The sequence below is a fragment of the Mirounga leonina genome, unplaced genomic scaffold, assembly GCF_011800145.1.
Source record: "Mirounga leonina isolate KUSES-001 unplaced genomic scaffold, KU_Mleo_1.0 Mir_151, whole genome shotgun sequence".
Lineage (NCBI taxonomy): Eukaryota > Metazoa > Chordata > Mammalia > Carnivora > Phocidae > Mirounga > Mirounga leonina.
The window spans coordinates 365,711-378,447 of record NW_023270377.1 but is presented as its reverse complement, the minus strand read 5'-3'; the positions used below and the strand labels follow the sequence as shown (position 1 = coordinate 378,447).

Here is a 12,737-nt window from a genome sequence, read left to right as displayed (position 1 = left end):
ATATACAAGTGGACCCAGGTCTTTAAAGAAATTATTTTGCAGTATCACTATACCCTTAGTCCTGTAGGTGGTTGTCTCCTGTTTTGTTTCTTACCCGCGTGTCGTAGCGTGCTGTGGATGTTTGTTTTGCAGCAATGTGTGTGCTATAATCTACTTTATTGAACTCTTCCTGTCCGTGCATACTTAGGCTATCTCTCTGCTGTATTGCTGCAAGTAAACAGCCTTGCCCACATAGCTTTGTAAACTCTGGAAAATACTTCTCCAGGAAAGCTTCATAAAAGCCAAATTGCTAAGTTCAAGGGTAGGCACATTTCAGTTGTAAGCTCACTCTAGAGTATAAATTCCCACAAGGAGAGAGTTTGTCTTGCATCGTACTTCCAACTCCAGAAATAGTACCTGGAATGCAATACTTTACTCAGTAATTATTTGTTGATGGAATAAATGAATATATGAATACATTCATATTGCCTTTCTTACCGTTCAGGAGTGCCTGCTTCTCAGATCCTAGCCAGGACCAAGTATCCTCAATCTGCCTGTAACTCTCAGAGCTGCATTTTAATCTATATCTTAATTGGATATTTCTGCTCTTTCACAGCAGAATTGTTGAGTGCAGTTTTGTGTGTGTAACAGAAGTAATATGAATTTGTGAGCTTCCCTTAAAGGTGTGGTGTGTCTGGAAGGCCAGCGTCTGAGTGCTCCTGTGTGTGTGGACTGCTGCACGTGACCCTGTCCACTGAGCTGCCACCAGCAAAGGGCCTCCTTTGGTCACTTGGCCTTTGCTCACTGTCTGCTCTGATGTCCCTGGTCACTGCTGTTGCCTAGGGCTCTGTGCTCTCCTGCGATGGAGACATGGGGGGCGGTATGCTCGGGAGCCTTTGGAGTTGATGTCTGTGGTGTTTCGAACTCCCTTCTAGATACCTGTTTGCCTTGCAACTTAAGAGGGACCTCCTGGAGGAGCGCCTGCCCTGCGCGGATACCACGGCCGCCCTTTTGGCATCCCACCTTCTACAGTGTTAGTATCTCCCCGCCCTGGGCAACACTCCTGACCGCCAGCACCTGATGTGCCTTCAAGGTTAACGAGTGTGATGACGAACAGAGGCCCATTTCCTCTGATAAGCTGAAGATTACCATCTGCAAGGTGGAGATCCTTGAGGCAAACAGTCTCCACCCAGAAAGAAAGGCTCCAGGCCAAGAGCGGCAGCCACACACGTTCTTTGGGAATGTCTCTCCTTTGTGCCTTCTCGCATTTTCCCATAAATGGCTTCAGTCTGGGAGCCAAATGGTAGCCCTGACCCTCAGCACCCCTGGAAAGAGACCTCCCTGGTGTGCATGTCACAGCCCCCCTGGTGATGAGTTAGGTATCAAACCCTGAGAAAAAAGAACACATTTCTCAGTATGTCACACAGAGCAAGGGATGGCGCAGAACAGGAAGAATTACAGCGTGGGAAGAGGTTCTGAAAGCAGGGCATGCCTTGCCCGGGCCTTGCAAAGCCCCCAGCTGACCAGGAAAGGGAAACACGCTGCTGCTGGACTAGAGTCCCCTTGGCACAGAACTAATGTGTCTGAAAGTTTGAGCACAGCAAGTATAATGTAGAAAGTTTTAGGAATCGTAGCAACTAAGAACGTATGCAGGTTAATTTGTGGTTTCCTTGTCCCCCCTCCCCCCACACATACGCACCTACAGAAAGCAAGTTTCATCGTAGATTTGCCATCCTGCACTAGGGGCCTTGTCGGCTCTTGTTAATGTACGTTGTCGGGGGGACTGATTATTTATTGGATCTGCAGTCCTCTCAGAGAGACGGATGGCTTTCCAGTGTGAACGGTCGTGCCCCAGAGCCGCTGGCTCGAGGGCTCGAGTGCAGTCACAGTCACCTCTGGGATTGTCGCTTTCCCGAGCGTGCTGCCTACCCCGCAGGGGTGCCTCTGAGCTGGGCTGTCTGACTGCAGAGGACACGCAGCCGCTGCGGAAGCGCAGACGCGGCAGTGGGGCAGAGTCCTGTCCTGCTGTGAGGCGGGCGCTGCGCTTGTGGGCGCGAGTGTCCTGGTCCCTAAAGTGGGGCACTGTGCGTGCAACTTTCTGTGAATTTGAGGCTGTCTCAAAACAAAAAAGAAGTGTATCGTTTAAGGTTATTGGGCTTTAACTGTGACTCTTGAAACATGAGTTGCCTCAAGGTTCATGAAATTAGAAAGAGACATTGTTCCTCAAGAATTTGAGAGGCCCTGAGGGAAAAAATGATTTCAAATACGTTATCCTGAAACAAATAAAATAAGATACCTATTCCTGGCTACAACAGTCTTGAGACTGCAGACGAATAAAGCGTGGTTTAAGACACAACAAACCGCTCAGGATAAACTGGTGGCCTCCCTGGAGTCACTCACCAGCATCTTTGTTCTTCAGAACTCAGGATGAAGCTTCTTTACCTGGCTTTATATTTGCCTTTAATAGCTTAAGATATGTGGAAAAATAAGATACAAAATCCTGTTTATTTGAGGGATATATGCTTTTACTACAGATTTAGGATAATTTTTTTCTACTTTTAATTCATGCATTTGCATGTACGAATGCTTGTATTTTTCTTTATTTGAAGAATACTGTTACTGTCTCATTTCAGCTGAAATAGGAGATTATGATGAAACCCTGGACCGAGAGCACCTCAAAGCCAATGAGTACCTGCCCAGTCAGGAGCATTCTCTTGAAAAGATTTTAGAATTCCACCGGAAGCACACGTGAGTCCATCAGAGCTGACCACTGGCCCCCTGTCACCACATACGACGAACTAGTGTGTTTATGTAACGGAAGCCGCCGCTGAGGCTTCTGCAAGACCGCCCAGAGTCACAACTGCGGACTCCCTGGGGGCACAGTCCCACTGCTGGGGGGAGGCTAGAAAGGAGGTCCGTGCCCTGACCGGAGTGACCAGAGGGCAGGGCATCAGGGGCAGCTGTGTGTGAGCGTTCTTAGCCAAGCCGTGTGCGAGATGTCTGTGGGCTGTCCTACAAGGTGGGGTCGAGCTGGCGGATGGAGCATTGCAGACCTACTGGCAGCCCTGTTCTGTGAGCGACTTCATTTGGGTTTCTCCAGGACTCAATGCCGGTGTGCTTTTTTGGGGTGAAGAGAGCTGCAGGAAGGGGCCGTGAGGAGGGAGGGCCGGGGCCGGGGCACTGGGGAGGGAGGTGGTTGTGATCTTGAACGCACCAAAGGGAAAGTGGACAGGACAGGGGCCTGATGGCTTGGGTTCGCCCTTGAGAAGGGGCCTGTTGATGTGCGAGTTCATTTTGGTCTGATAACCCTCATGAGGAAAGCTCCACTGGGATCCCTCTCAGCTTTTCATCAAAGGTTTGGGTGCCAGCGATCTGTCAGTCCCCGCTGTCCACACTGGGGGAGGGGGTAGCTTGAGCAGCACAGACCAAGATTCTCGCCCTGGAGGACTTGACATTCGCCCTGCGAGACTGCGTGCTTCTCATGCGTTTCGCCACTCACAGGTACTTAGGGAGTGCTTTTTGTGTGCCCGGCTTGGGGGCAGTTGGCTACACCCAGTGCGTGTAGCGTTGTGGTGTGTGGGCTACAGGACAGAGTCTCCTCCGATGAGAGAAGAAGGGTGAGTGGCTGGGCTGCTCCAGCTGGCAGGCATCTTTGAGGAATTGGCCACGTGGGGTTGGTGAGGGGCGTTCAGGCAGAGGCAGCAGCCTGGGAGGGTGGGAGGTGGGTCAGGGGAGCCCAGCCTGCCACCCACAGCTCCACCTGAAATTCTGGTTTAAGCAGTGGGGCGAGCAGCTGTTCCTGCTGCTGACAGGAGGCTGCGTGTGACCCTACTGTCACGGCAAGACCAAGTGAGGGCACCAACCCCGGTCGTGGGTGTCATGGGTTGGGGCACCTCTTAGTGTCAGAGTCCAGCACATGGGGGCCATCTCCCAGTGCCAGCCGGAGTCCCGTGCCCGTCCCACAGGAGATGACGACCTGTTGGGGATTTGTGCCTGGAGTGGGGGTGGGGGGGCACAGGTAGATAGTCATCAGCATGCGAGCAAACAGGCTGTGTGTGCAGGTCTCCTAGGGCGGAGAGGGTAGGGACAGATGGAGAAGAGAGTAAAGACTGGCCGTGGGAGGGTGAGTGAGAAAGGGGCACCACAGAGGCCATGAGAACAGGGACCGGGAGCGAGCAGGAAGAGAGCCTCGGACACCAAGGGACAGTGTGTCAGGAAAGGGCACAGCGCCTCGGGCTGGGGGTCAGCACCAGGCCTGGCGAGTCGGGACACAGGCGTGTCTGTGAGGTGAGGCTCAGGGTGAAGGCCAGGCTCACACTGGAAGCGAGGTGAGGGAATGGTGCAGGTCTGTGAGCCCTCATTCTGAGCGCCACCTGGGAGCGAACAAAGGTGCCCCAGTGAGGGCGTCTGTGCACGCGTGTGCTCATGTGCCCACACGGAGTGTGTATGTGCGCATGTTAGGTGTGTGTCTTAAGGTGGCTGCTTTAAAAACTCATGAAAGGGGCGCCTGGGTGGCTCAGCTGGTTAAGCCTTCGGCTAAGGTCACGATCCCAGGGTCCTGGGATCGAGTCCCACATCGGGCTCCTTGCTCCGTGGGGAGCCTGCTTCTCCCTCTGCCTGCCGCTCCCCCTGCTTGTGCTCTCTCTCTCTCTCTCTCTGATTGATTGATAAATATATATATATAAAACTCGTGAAAGTCAGAGGAGAAATCGGGTTATGTGCTTCATAGAGGACTAAACCTGGGCTCTTTCCACAGGAGTGCCTCCATCCCTGAGCTGGTTCTTTTTTTTTTTCCCTAAAGATTTTTATTTTTAAGTGATCTCTACACACAATGTGGGGCTCAAACTCACAACCGCGAGGTCAAGAGTCACATGCTCCATCGACAGAGCCAGCCGGTCGGCTCTCATGGTTCTCATGTGCTGACTTTATCTTCCATAGTCATCGGATACTTCTTGTACTTCTTTTCTTTTCTTTTTTAAAGATTTTATTTATTTATTTGAGAGAGAGAGAGAGAAACAGCATGAGAGGGGAGAGGGTCAGAGGGAGAAGCAGGCTCCCCGCTGAGCCAGGAGCCCGATGTGGGGCTCGATCCCAGGACTCCGGGACCATGACCCGAGCCGAAGGCAGTCGCTTAACCAACTGAGCCATCCGGGTGCCCCTGTACTTCTTTTCTGTACATCCTTTTTTATGGTGGGTTTTTTTTTTTTAAGATTTTATTTATTTATTTGAGAGGGAGAGCACTAGAAAGTGAGAGCTAGCACGAGTGGGAGCGGCAGAGGCAGAGGGAGAGCAGGCTCCCCACTGAGCAGGGAGCCCAGTGTGGGGCTCGATCCCAGGACCCTGGGATCAGGACCTGAGCTGAAGGCAGACGCTTCACCGACTGAGCCACCCAGGCGCCCCTAACCAAGATAAATTTCTTGCCTAGTGTATAGTATCTTCTTGGGCCCACTGGAAACACACTTCAGTAATCACTGAGTAAGATATTGAAGGAATGGTTTTTTACTTTTATCACAGTTCTTTGGACCTTTGAGATTGAAGGAAAAGATTTGAAAGCTGCTCTCTCGGTCCTTCGTGGCTGCTGTAACCGAGCACCCCAGGCTGGGCGGCTTGTAGCCCACAGGCCTTGGTTTCTCACAGTTCTGGAGGCACTGGTGGATTCGGCGTGCGGGGGACCTGCTTCCGATTTCATAGATGACATCTCTTGCTCTGTCCTCTCAGGGCGGAAGGGGCTGGGGGCTCCCCGGAGCCTCTGCTTTGAAGGCACTAATATTCATTAGTCCTCTACACGGCCCTCTCCCAAAGACCCCCTCCAAATACCATCACACTGGGGGTTCGGCTGCAGCCTAGGAATTTTGGAGGACACAGACATTTCACCCTGTAACATTCCACCCCCCACAATTCATGTTCTCCTCACATGCACAATATATTCATTCCATCCCAACAGCCTGAACGTTCCCACTGCTCCAGCACCGACTCCAAAACCCTCCCAAGCCCACAGCCTCTCCTGAATCTCATCTTGATGAGGTCTGGCTGGAATTCCAGCTATGGTTCTGCTTGAGGCCAAGTCTCCTCCAGCTGTGAGCCTGTGCAAACAGAATACTATGCTGGGCGACAGCATAGGATTGCCACTCTCCTCTAAAGGGAGAAATTGGAACAAAGGGAAGGATAACAGGTCTCAGACAAGCCTAAAACCTAGCAGGGCAAATGACGTTAGACTTTAAGGCTCAGGAATAATCCTCTTTGGCTCAGTGCTCTGCCCTCCAGGCAGCCTTGGCCTTGGAAACCCCGTGGAGGCCTTGGGGCCCCCAACCCCCTCCACCTTCCACTCTGGCCTGTGATGGGAGGGGCAGCCCTGACCTGATTGCCTTTGGGGTCCTTCTCCCACTGCCTGATTTCTGTCCATACTGATCTCCTCAGCCATTTAGCCACACCCTTAGTGTCCTCATGTTCTGCAGTATGCATAGGCTGAACATTTTCCTAATCTTAAAATTCTGTTTCCTCTTTGTTTCACACTTCCATCTCTCAGGCACTTCTCTCTTGCGCTTTCCTATCAGCAGAGGAGCCCAGCCGCACCTTCCCGACTTGGCTTAGAGATCTCTTCAGCCAAGAATCCAGTCCCGTTGTTGGCAAGTTCTGCCCTCCACAAAGCACTTCAGGACATAAATATAATTCAGCCAAATTTTGTGCCACTTTACAAAAAGGATCACCTATCTCCTGTTTCCTGGTTTTTGTTTTTTGTTTTTTTTTTAAGATTTTTATTTATTTGAGCGAGTGAGAGAGCATGAGAAGGGGGAGGGTCAGAGGGAGAAGCAGACTCTCCGCTGAGCAGGGAGCCCGATGCGGGGCTCCCTCCCAGGACCCCGGGATCATGACCTGAGCCGAAGGCAGACGCTTAACCATCTGAGCCACCCAGGCGCCCCTTATCTCCTGTTTCCAATAACGTATTCCTCACTTCTGAGACCGCACCAGAATAGCCTTTACCATCCTCATATCTACCCAATTCTGTTCACAAAGGCTTAGAGCTTTTCTGAGAAGAAAGGCTTTCTCCGCTCTTTCCTTCTGAGTCCTCACCAGACTCTCCCTTAGCCTCCCTGATTCTAGCTACACCTCAGAACGCCCCCAGCCTCTGCCTGGCACCCCGCTCCGAAGCTGCAGCAGTGGTCACTGGAAGCATTAAGAATGAGCAAATCTTGAGGCGCCTGGCTGGCTCAGTCAATAGAGCATGCAACTCTTAAACTCAGGGTCATAAGGTCAAGCCCCACATAGGACATGGAGCCTACTAAAAATTAAAAAAAAAAAAAAAATTAAAAAGTAATAAGCAAATCTTCCCCATTAGGACACCTTAGAAAACGGTTGTCACACGGTGTTTCTCTTGATGATGATTTATTAAATATAAGCTGATAGTCGAGCGTCCATATCAAACTCTAAGAATGGAAATTTTAGTCCAAGAATAGAAACCATGGGAACGGCATAACCCAGACAGTTGTGTTGTTCCTTAAAGATCCAAAAGCTCAGGGGACCCTGGGTGGTACATTTGGGTAAGCATTGGACTCTTGGTATTGGTTCGGGCAGTGATCTCAGCGCTTGCTCAGCCGGGAGTCTGCTTAAGATTGATTCTCTTTCCCTCTGCTCCTCCCCACTGCCCCCTCGTGCTCTCTCTCAGATAAAAAATCTTAAAAAAAAAAAAAAGAGAGATCTGAAAGCTGTCAGGCATTTGGAAGTAAGAGGAAAGGTTGTTGATGGAGAGCCCCACGTGTAAGGCTCAGGCCTTGAGTGGGGGTGCTCTGACTAGGACCCTCTCCCCTTGGCCCAGCTGTGCCCTGTCTGAGCAGTACCCTCCTGGAGGCTGGTCCGTGTGACATGGGTCATGGGCTCTTCCCTGGGAGCATGACGGGACTGTGAACTTGAGAAATTTCTTGTCACTCAGTTTCATAATTTTATCCTTAAAAAAGTATATTCTAATGGTTAGAATTGTATATTATAAAAGGTTTTTTTCTATTAGAGTATTGAAATGAGTTGAATGAGATACTGATGTTATCTTTGGTGTTTCCTGCATTTAATATTTGTCTCTGTGTGTAACGTTTGCATGTGACTGTGTCAGTATTTAGGACGAAGTATAAGGCTGAGCATCTAGTGAATACAAAGAAAACATTCTGCCCATCAGGAAATGGATTATAGGATAAAAGGAAGCAGACAATTTCTTTGGTCTGTGTGTGCGGTATGCTGCATTTCTAGTGGGTAAATAAACTTACAGTGAGCAGTCTACTCTGAAACAAAGCCCCTTGTGTTGGTTTGTTTTATTGTGTTTTGTTTTCCTAATCAATTTTGTTGTATGTTTTGGCTTTTTGAGAAATGAAGTTGTTTTCAGTGCTGTGATCATGCCGTCCTTTATTATAGGGGCCAGACGCCTGCCGAGTCGGATTTCCAGGTGCTTGAAATTGCCCGAAAGTTGGAAATGTATGGCCTCAGATTTCACAGAGCTTCTGACAGGGAGGGGGCCAGAATTAACCTGGCTGTCTCCCACATGGGTGTCCTCGTGTTCCAGGTAGGGAGGGCGGGGGTGTGCTATGACTTGGTGGGGCTTGATTTTACACGTGCTGGTAAATTTTTGTTGTCGTGCATAAGGTCTTGGACTTGGAGGAGGAACCTTGCATATCTTCTGGTCCCACCTCTCACTCCGTGGAGTGGAACGGTTGTTTCCTTGTCTCTGTCCTCACTGTCGCAGAGCCCTCTGCCCTGCCCCCGCCCTGGGCGCCTGGTCACATGCCACCTCTGATGTTGACCCTAAGGTCATCCCCACAGAACCTTCAGGGAAACACGGGCTCCTCCCTGTGGAGCTGTCTCCCTGCCTCGGGCGTGGACCTGCGGCAGGTCTGGACGTGCTGCACTGTGAGGTGTCTGCGGTCCTCATTTCAGGACATAGAAATAGAACAGACTGAAACTGTCAGAGGCTGTTGCGCATGATAACCATCAGTACGATCTTCGGGTATCTTTGTGTTGGTTGTGTGTGGAGGGGCCGACGGTTCCATAAAGGGCCACTAAGTTCTGCCTGCAGTGAAGCGTGTGTGTGCTGGGGTTTGTGGTGTGGAGGCGTCTGAAAGCAGCTGCTAGAGCGCAGGCCCTCCGTGGCCTGGAGACGCTGGACGGGCTCCCACACCCTCTTACCCAGGCTCAGTGGCCCGCTTGCTGCTGCGATCCCCCCTCTAGGGAGCCCTCTGGTCTGGCCTTTGCAAAGCTGTGGGCCTCCAGTTGCACACAGACATCCTGCAAAGGCCTGCTCAGCGCTGACCGCCGTGGGAGGGTGCGTCCTGGGAGTCCAGGGGCTGCATCAGCGGCTCTTTCCTCTGTGGGCTCCTCTTAACCCACGGTCAGCTAAGACGGCTCAGCTGATCCAGGCCCCCATAGTCAAGCCACACTTGTTCTCTTTTTCTTTCCCTTTCTTTTTTTAACCTAGCCATCAAATTTTCAATTTCCTATTGGGGGAAAAAAATCTTATCTTGTAAACAGTGTTAATTGTGTTCTATCGTATACTGACTGACAGGTGGAGACCGTGCCAGGCACACTGAGTTGATGGACCCAGGGCCTCCCACACCTTCTCGCTCACATGATAGTTCTTGTATCGTGCAGAGATGAAAATCACACATCCATCCCAATCGAGCTGGGGTAATTTTTCCAGAAAAGGATAAATTTGTAACTGGAAGAAGTTAAAAGCAGGGATTAGAGACTTCAAATTAAACACATCAGATGGCATTTTTATTCCCTCAAACCCCCAACAGAATGACAATGAAGGATTTTTTTTTTTTTTTTTAATTTAAACTAGTAAGAACAAAGACTAGATAAGGAAATCACAGAAGGCGAGTGTCAGCGGGAGATGGGCAGATGAGTGGGAACAGCGCGGAGTAGGAAAGGCTGAAATCCCACAGTCTGCAGTGGGAGGGCAGTGGGGGAGTCAGGCTGCTGTCTGACAGCCCGGGGCAGGCTGGGGCCGGCAGCCTGATGTCACCGTGGGAGGAGGAGGTACAGCTGCAGAGCTGCAGCCCCTCCCTGTGCTGGGAGAGGGCAGGGGTCTTCCTCTCCAGGGTATGGCTCAGATGGTAGAGATTTAAGGGAAAGCCTGTAATCTCAGTGTTGCGGTGGGCCCTCCCCGTCTCTGCTCCCTTGGAATGGTGGCCAAGCTGACATCTTAGAGACAGGGGACTGTGATGTCCAGAAAGTCCACGTGGACTTATGGGAGCCCTGCAGGTGTTGACCCTGGGACACCGCATAGTAATGGGCCTGGGTCCCTACCCCAGCCCACAAAGAGCCTCCAGCCAGCATTTTAGAGCCTTCTGTTTTAAAGACTTTTATTCGGAAATAGTTTCAAACTTACAGAAAAGCTGTAAGAATTAGAACAGCACAGAGAGCCCCCATGTGCCCTAACCCCAGATTTCACCCGTTCCGGCATATTACACATTTGCTTTGTGGTTTGCACTTCCCCCTGGCATGCTTCCTCACCCCCAGTCTGTGTACGTGCACAACCACACGTGAACACACGTGCACACACATGCACAAGTCTTCTGACACATTTGAGAATGGGTTGCAGACTCCAGAACCCTTGACCACTGAAGGCATACGTTTGTAAGAATAGAACAGTGCCTTATCATTATCATGAAGCAGCTGATGTGCTGGTCATCTTCCAGTCTTATCACCCAGCCAGCTGATGTCCTCATGGCTGTTATCCCTGCAGGACAGGGCCCAGGCTAGGACCAGACACGGTGTTTAGCCATCGCGTGTGCTGTGTCCTTGAAACTAGAGCATTTCTTTTTTCTTCATCTTTTAGGACATAGACAGTGTTGAAGAACACAGTCCTTTTTATTTTTAATAGGACGTTCTCCATTTGTGGTTTGTCTGCTCTTGTCCCGGGATTAGGTTCAGGGGACACATTCCCAGCTGGACCACTACCCAAGCGCTGTCACGTCCTTGACAGGGAGTCACGACTGAGACACCATCCAGCCTCACTGGTGGTGTGAATCTTGATTCCTGCTTTGTAGTTCTTAATTACTAGTCTTGGTTAATAGTTACTAGCTTTAGTTATTACTGGTTATTATAGTTACTAGTTTTTAAACCCATAAGCAGTCCGTGGAGAGACACCTTTAAGACCATGTAGTCATCCTGTCCCTCTCCAGATCACCCCTAGATTTCACACCCAGTGACCAGATGGTCACAGACTCTTACAGTCCTAGGACCTCACTTTTAAACTCAGGCAGATAACCAGGGATCACCAGAAATTTGAGGAAATCCTCTCTCTTCAAGGACAGATACCAAATTAGTGTTCAGAAGAAACAGCCTGTGCCAGGAATGGAATGGAGAAACAAACCCTCTAGACTCCTCAGAGAAGACACTGTCTTCTCTCTGTCCCATGGACAAGAAAGAAAAATCGCTTCACACTGTGTCATGCTCATGAGGAGTAGGAATCAGACATGTAAAATCTTTGTCTTATAATTTTAAATTTTAGCCTTATTTATAATAGTAAAATAATGGTAATTGATCATCAGGAGGCTGGTTCATTCACATTATGGAATATCAGGCAACTGCACAAAGAATGTGGAGGCTTTCTGTGTCGTGATACGTGGGACATTCAGATGCACTGTTGTGTGGATTCAAGTGTGTGTAGTTTGCTCCTACTTGTGGGGAAAAGAGGGAAAATGACACACTCTTTACACCTTTCAAAATAAACAGGTGGCATTGACAGCCAGTGGGAAGGGAGGGCAGCTGCAGGCTTTGGGAGCGGGTGAGAAGGGGCTTTTCCCTGCAGACTCATCCTGGTGAGGTTTAGAACCTTGTTGATACATCACTGCCTTACGTTTTCCGGAAAGCCTCACAGAAAGCCTGCATCTCTGAGACACGAGCAGTCTGCAGTCACAGAGACACACGGAGGACAGGAGTGTTTGCGGATCTGTGGTGTTGCGGAAATGTGGTAGCAGAAAGGACTGAGGCTGTCTGGAACATGAAGTTGAGGAAATCTCCACAGAGCAGATAGAGGACTCACGATATAGGAGGAAAGTGACCATTCAGCGAACAGCACAGAAAGCCCACCAGCACCAGGATGCCCAGAGGCCACAGCCCAGAGCAGCAGAAGAAACTGTTACCGAAATCACGTGAGAAACGTGTCCAGAACTTAAGGCACGAGTGTCCATATTGGAAGTGCCTGCACGTTCCTAGTGTAGCTGACGAGTAAAGATCACCGCAGGACACACCAGCATGAAATGTCAGAATGGGGGAGAGGACCAGAGAGCTCCCAGGAGGAGAGGGAAGGAAATGGTATCTGGCTTGTCAGGGGCAACACTGGAAGCTATGAGAAATAGGGCAGGCAGTGGTGCAGAACGTGAAAGAAAATCATTTCCCACCCAGGATCCTGTGCCCTGTTCAACATGACTTCTGTGCAGAGGAAATAAAAGCATTTTCCAGATACACAGTTTTTCAAAGGTTTGACTGCTGAGCACCTTTTAAAGCACACGACCAGAGGAGAGAACAGACCAGCGGCAGATGGGCCACACTTTGGAGGCCTGGCCCAGGGAGCACCCATCAGCATGCGAGCAGCATGGAGGGAATTGTCTCCTGGATCAGACCCCACTGAAGAGTGTTAAACTCTGCAGGGATGGGGCACCTGGGTGGCTCAGTCGGCTGAGCGTCCGACTCTTGGTTTCAGCTCAGGTCCTGATCTCAGGGTTGTGAGATCAAGCGCCCATCAGGCTCTGCGATCGATGCAGAGTCTGCTT

General features: G+C 50.4%; 1 protein-coding gene across 3 annotated transcripts in view; it reads left to right on the top strand.

The window, feature by feature from the left end:
* FARP2 (FERM, ARH/RhoGEF and pleckstrin domain protein 2) overlaps positions 1-12,737 on the top strand; it is a 112,332-nt gene that overhangs the window by 50,220 nt on the left and 49,375 nt on the right. For all 3 annotated transcript variants that reach the window (XM_035006684.1, XM_035006685.1, XM_035006683.1), the window contains exons 6-8: positions 915-1,012; positions 2,613-2,727; positions 8,377-8,524. In XM_035006684.1, the coding sequence (XP_034862575.1) occupies positions 915-1,012; positions 2,613-2,727; positions 8,377-8,524 (361 nt within the window). The remainder of the gene's footprint in view (positions 1-914; positions 1,013-2,612; positions 2,728-8,376; positions 8,525-12,737) is intronic.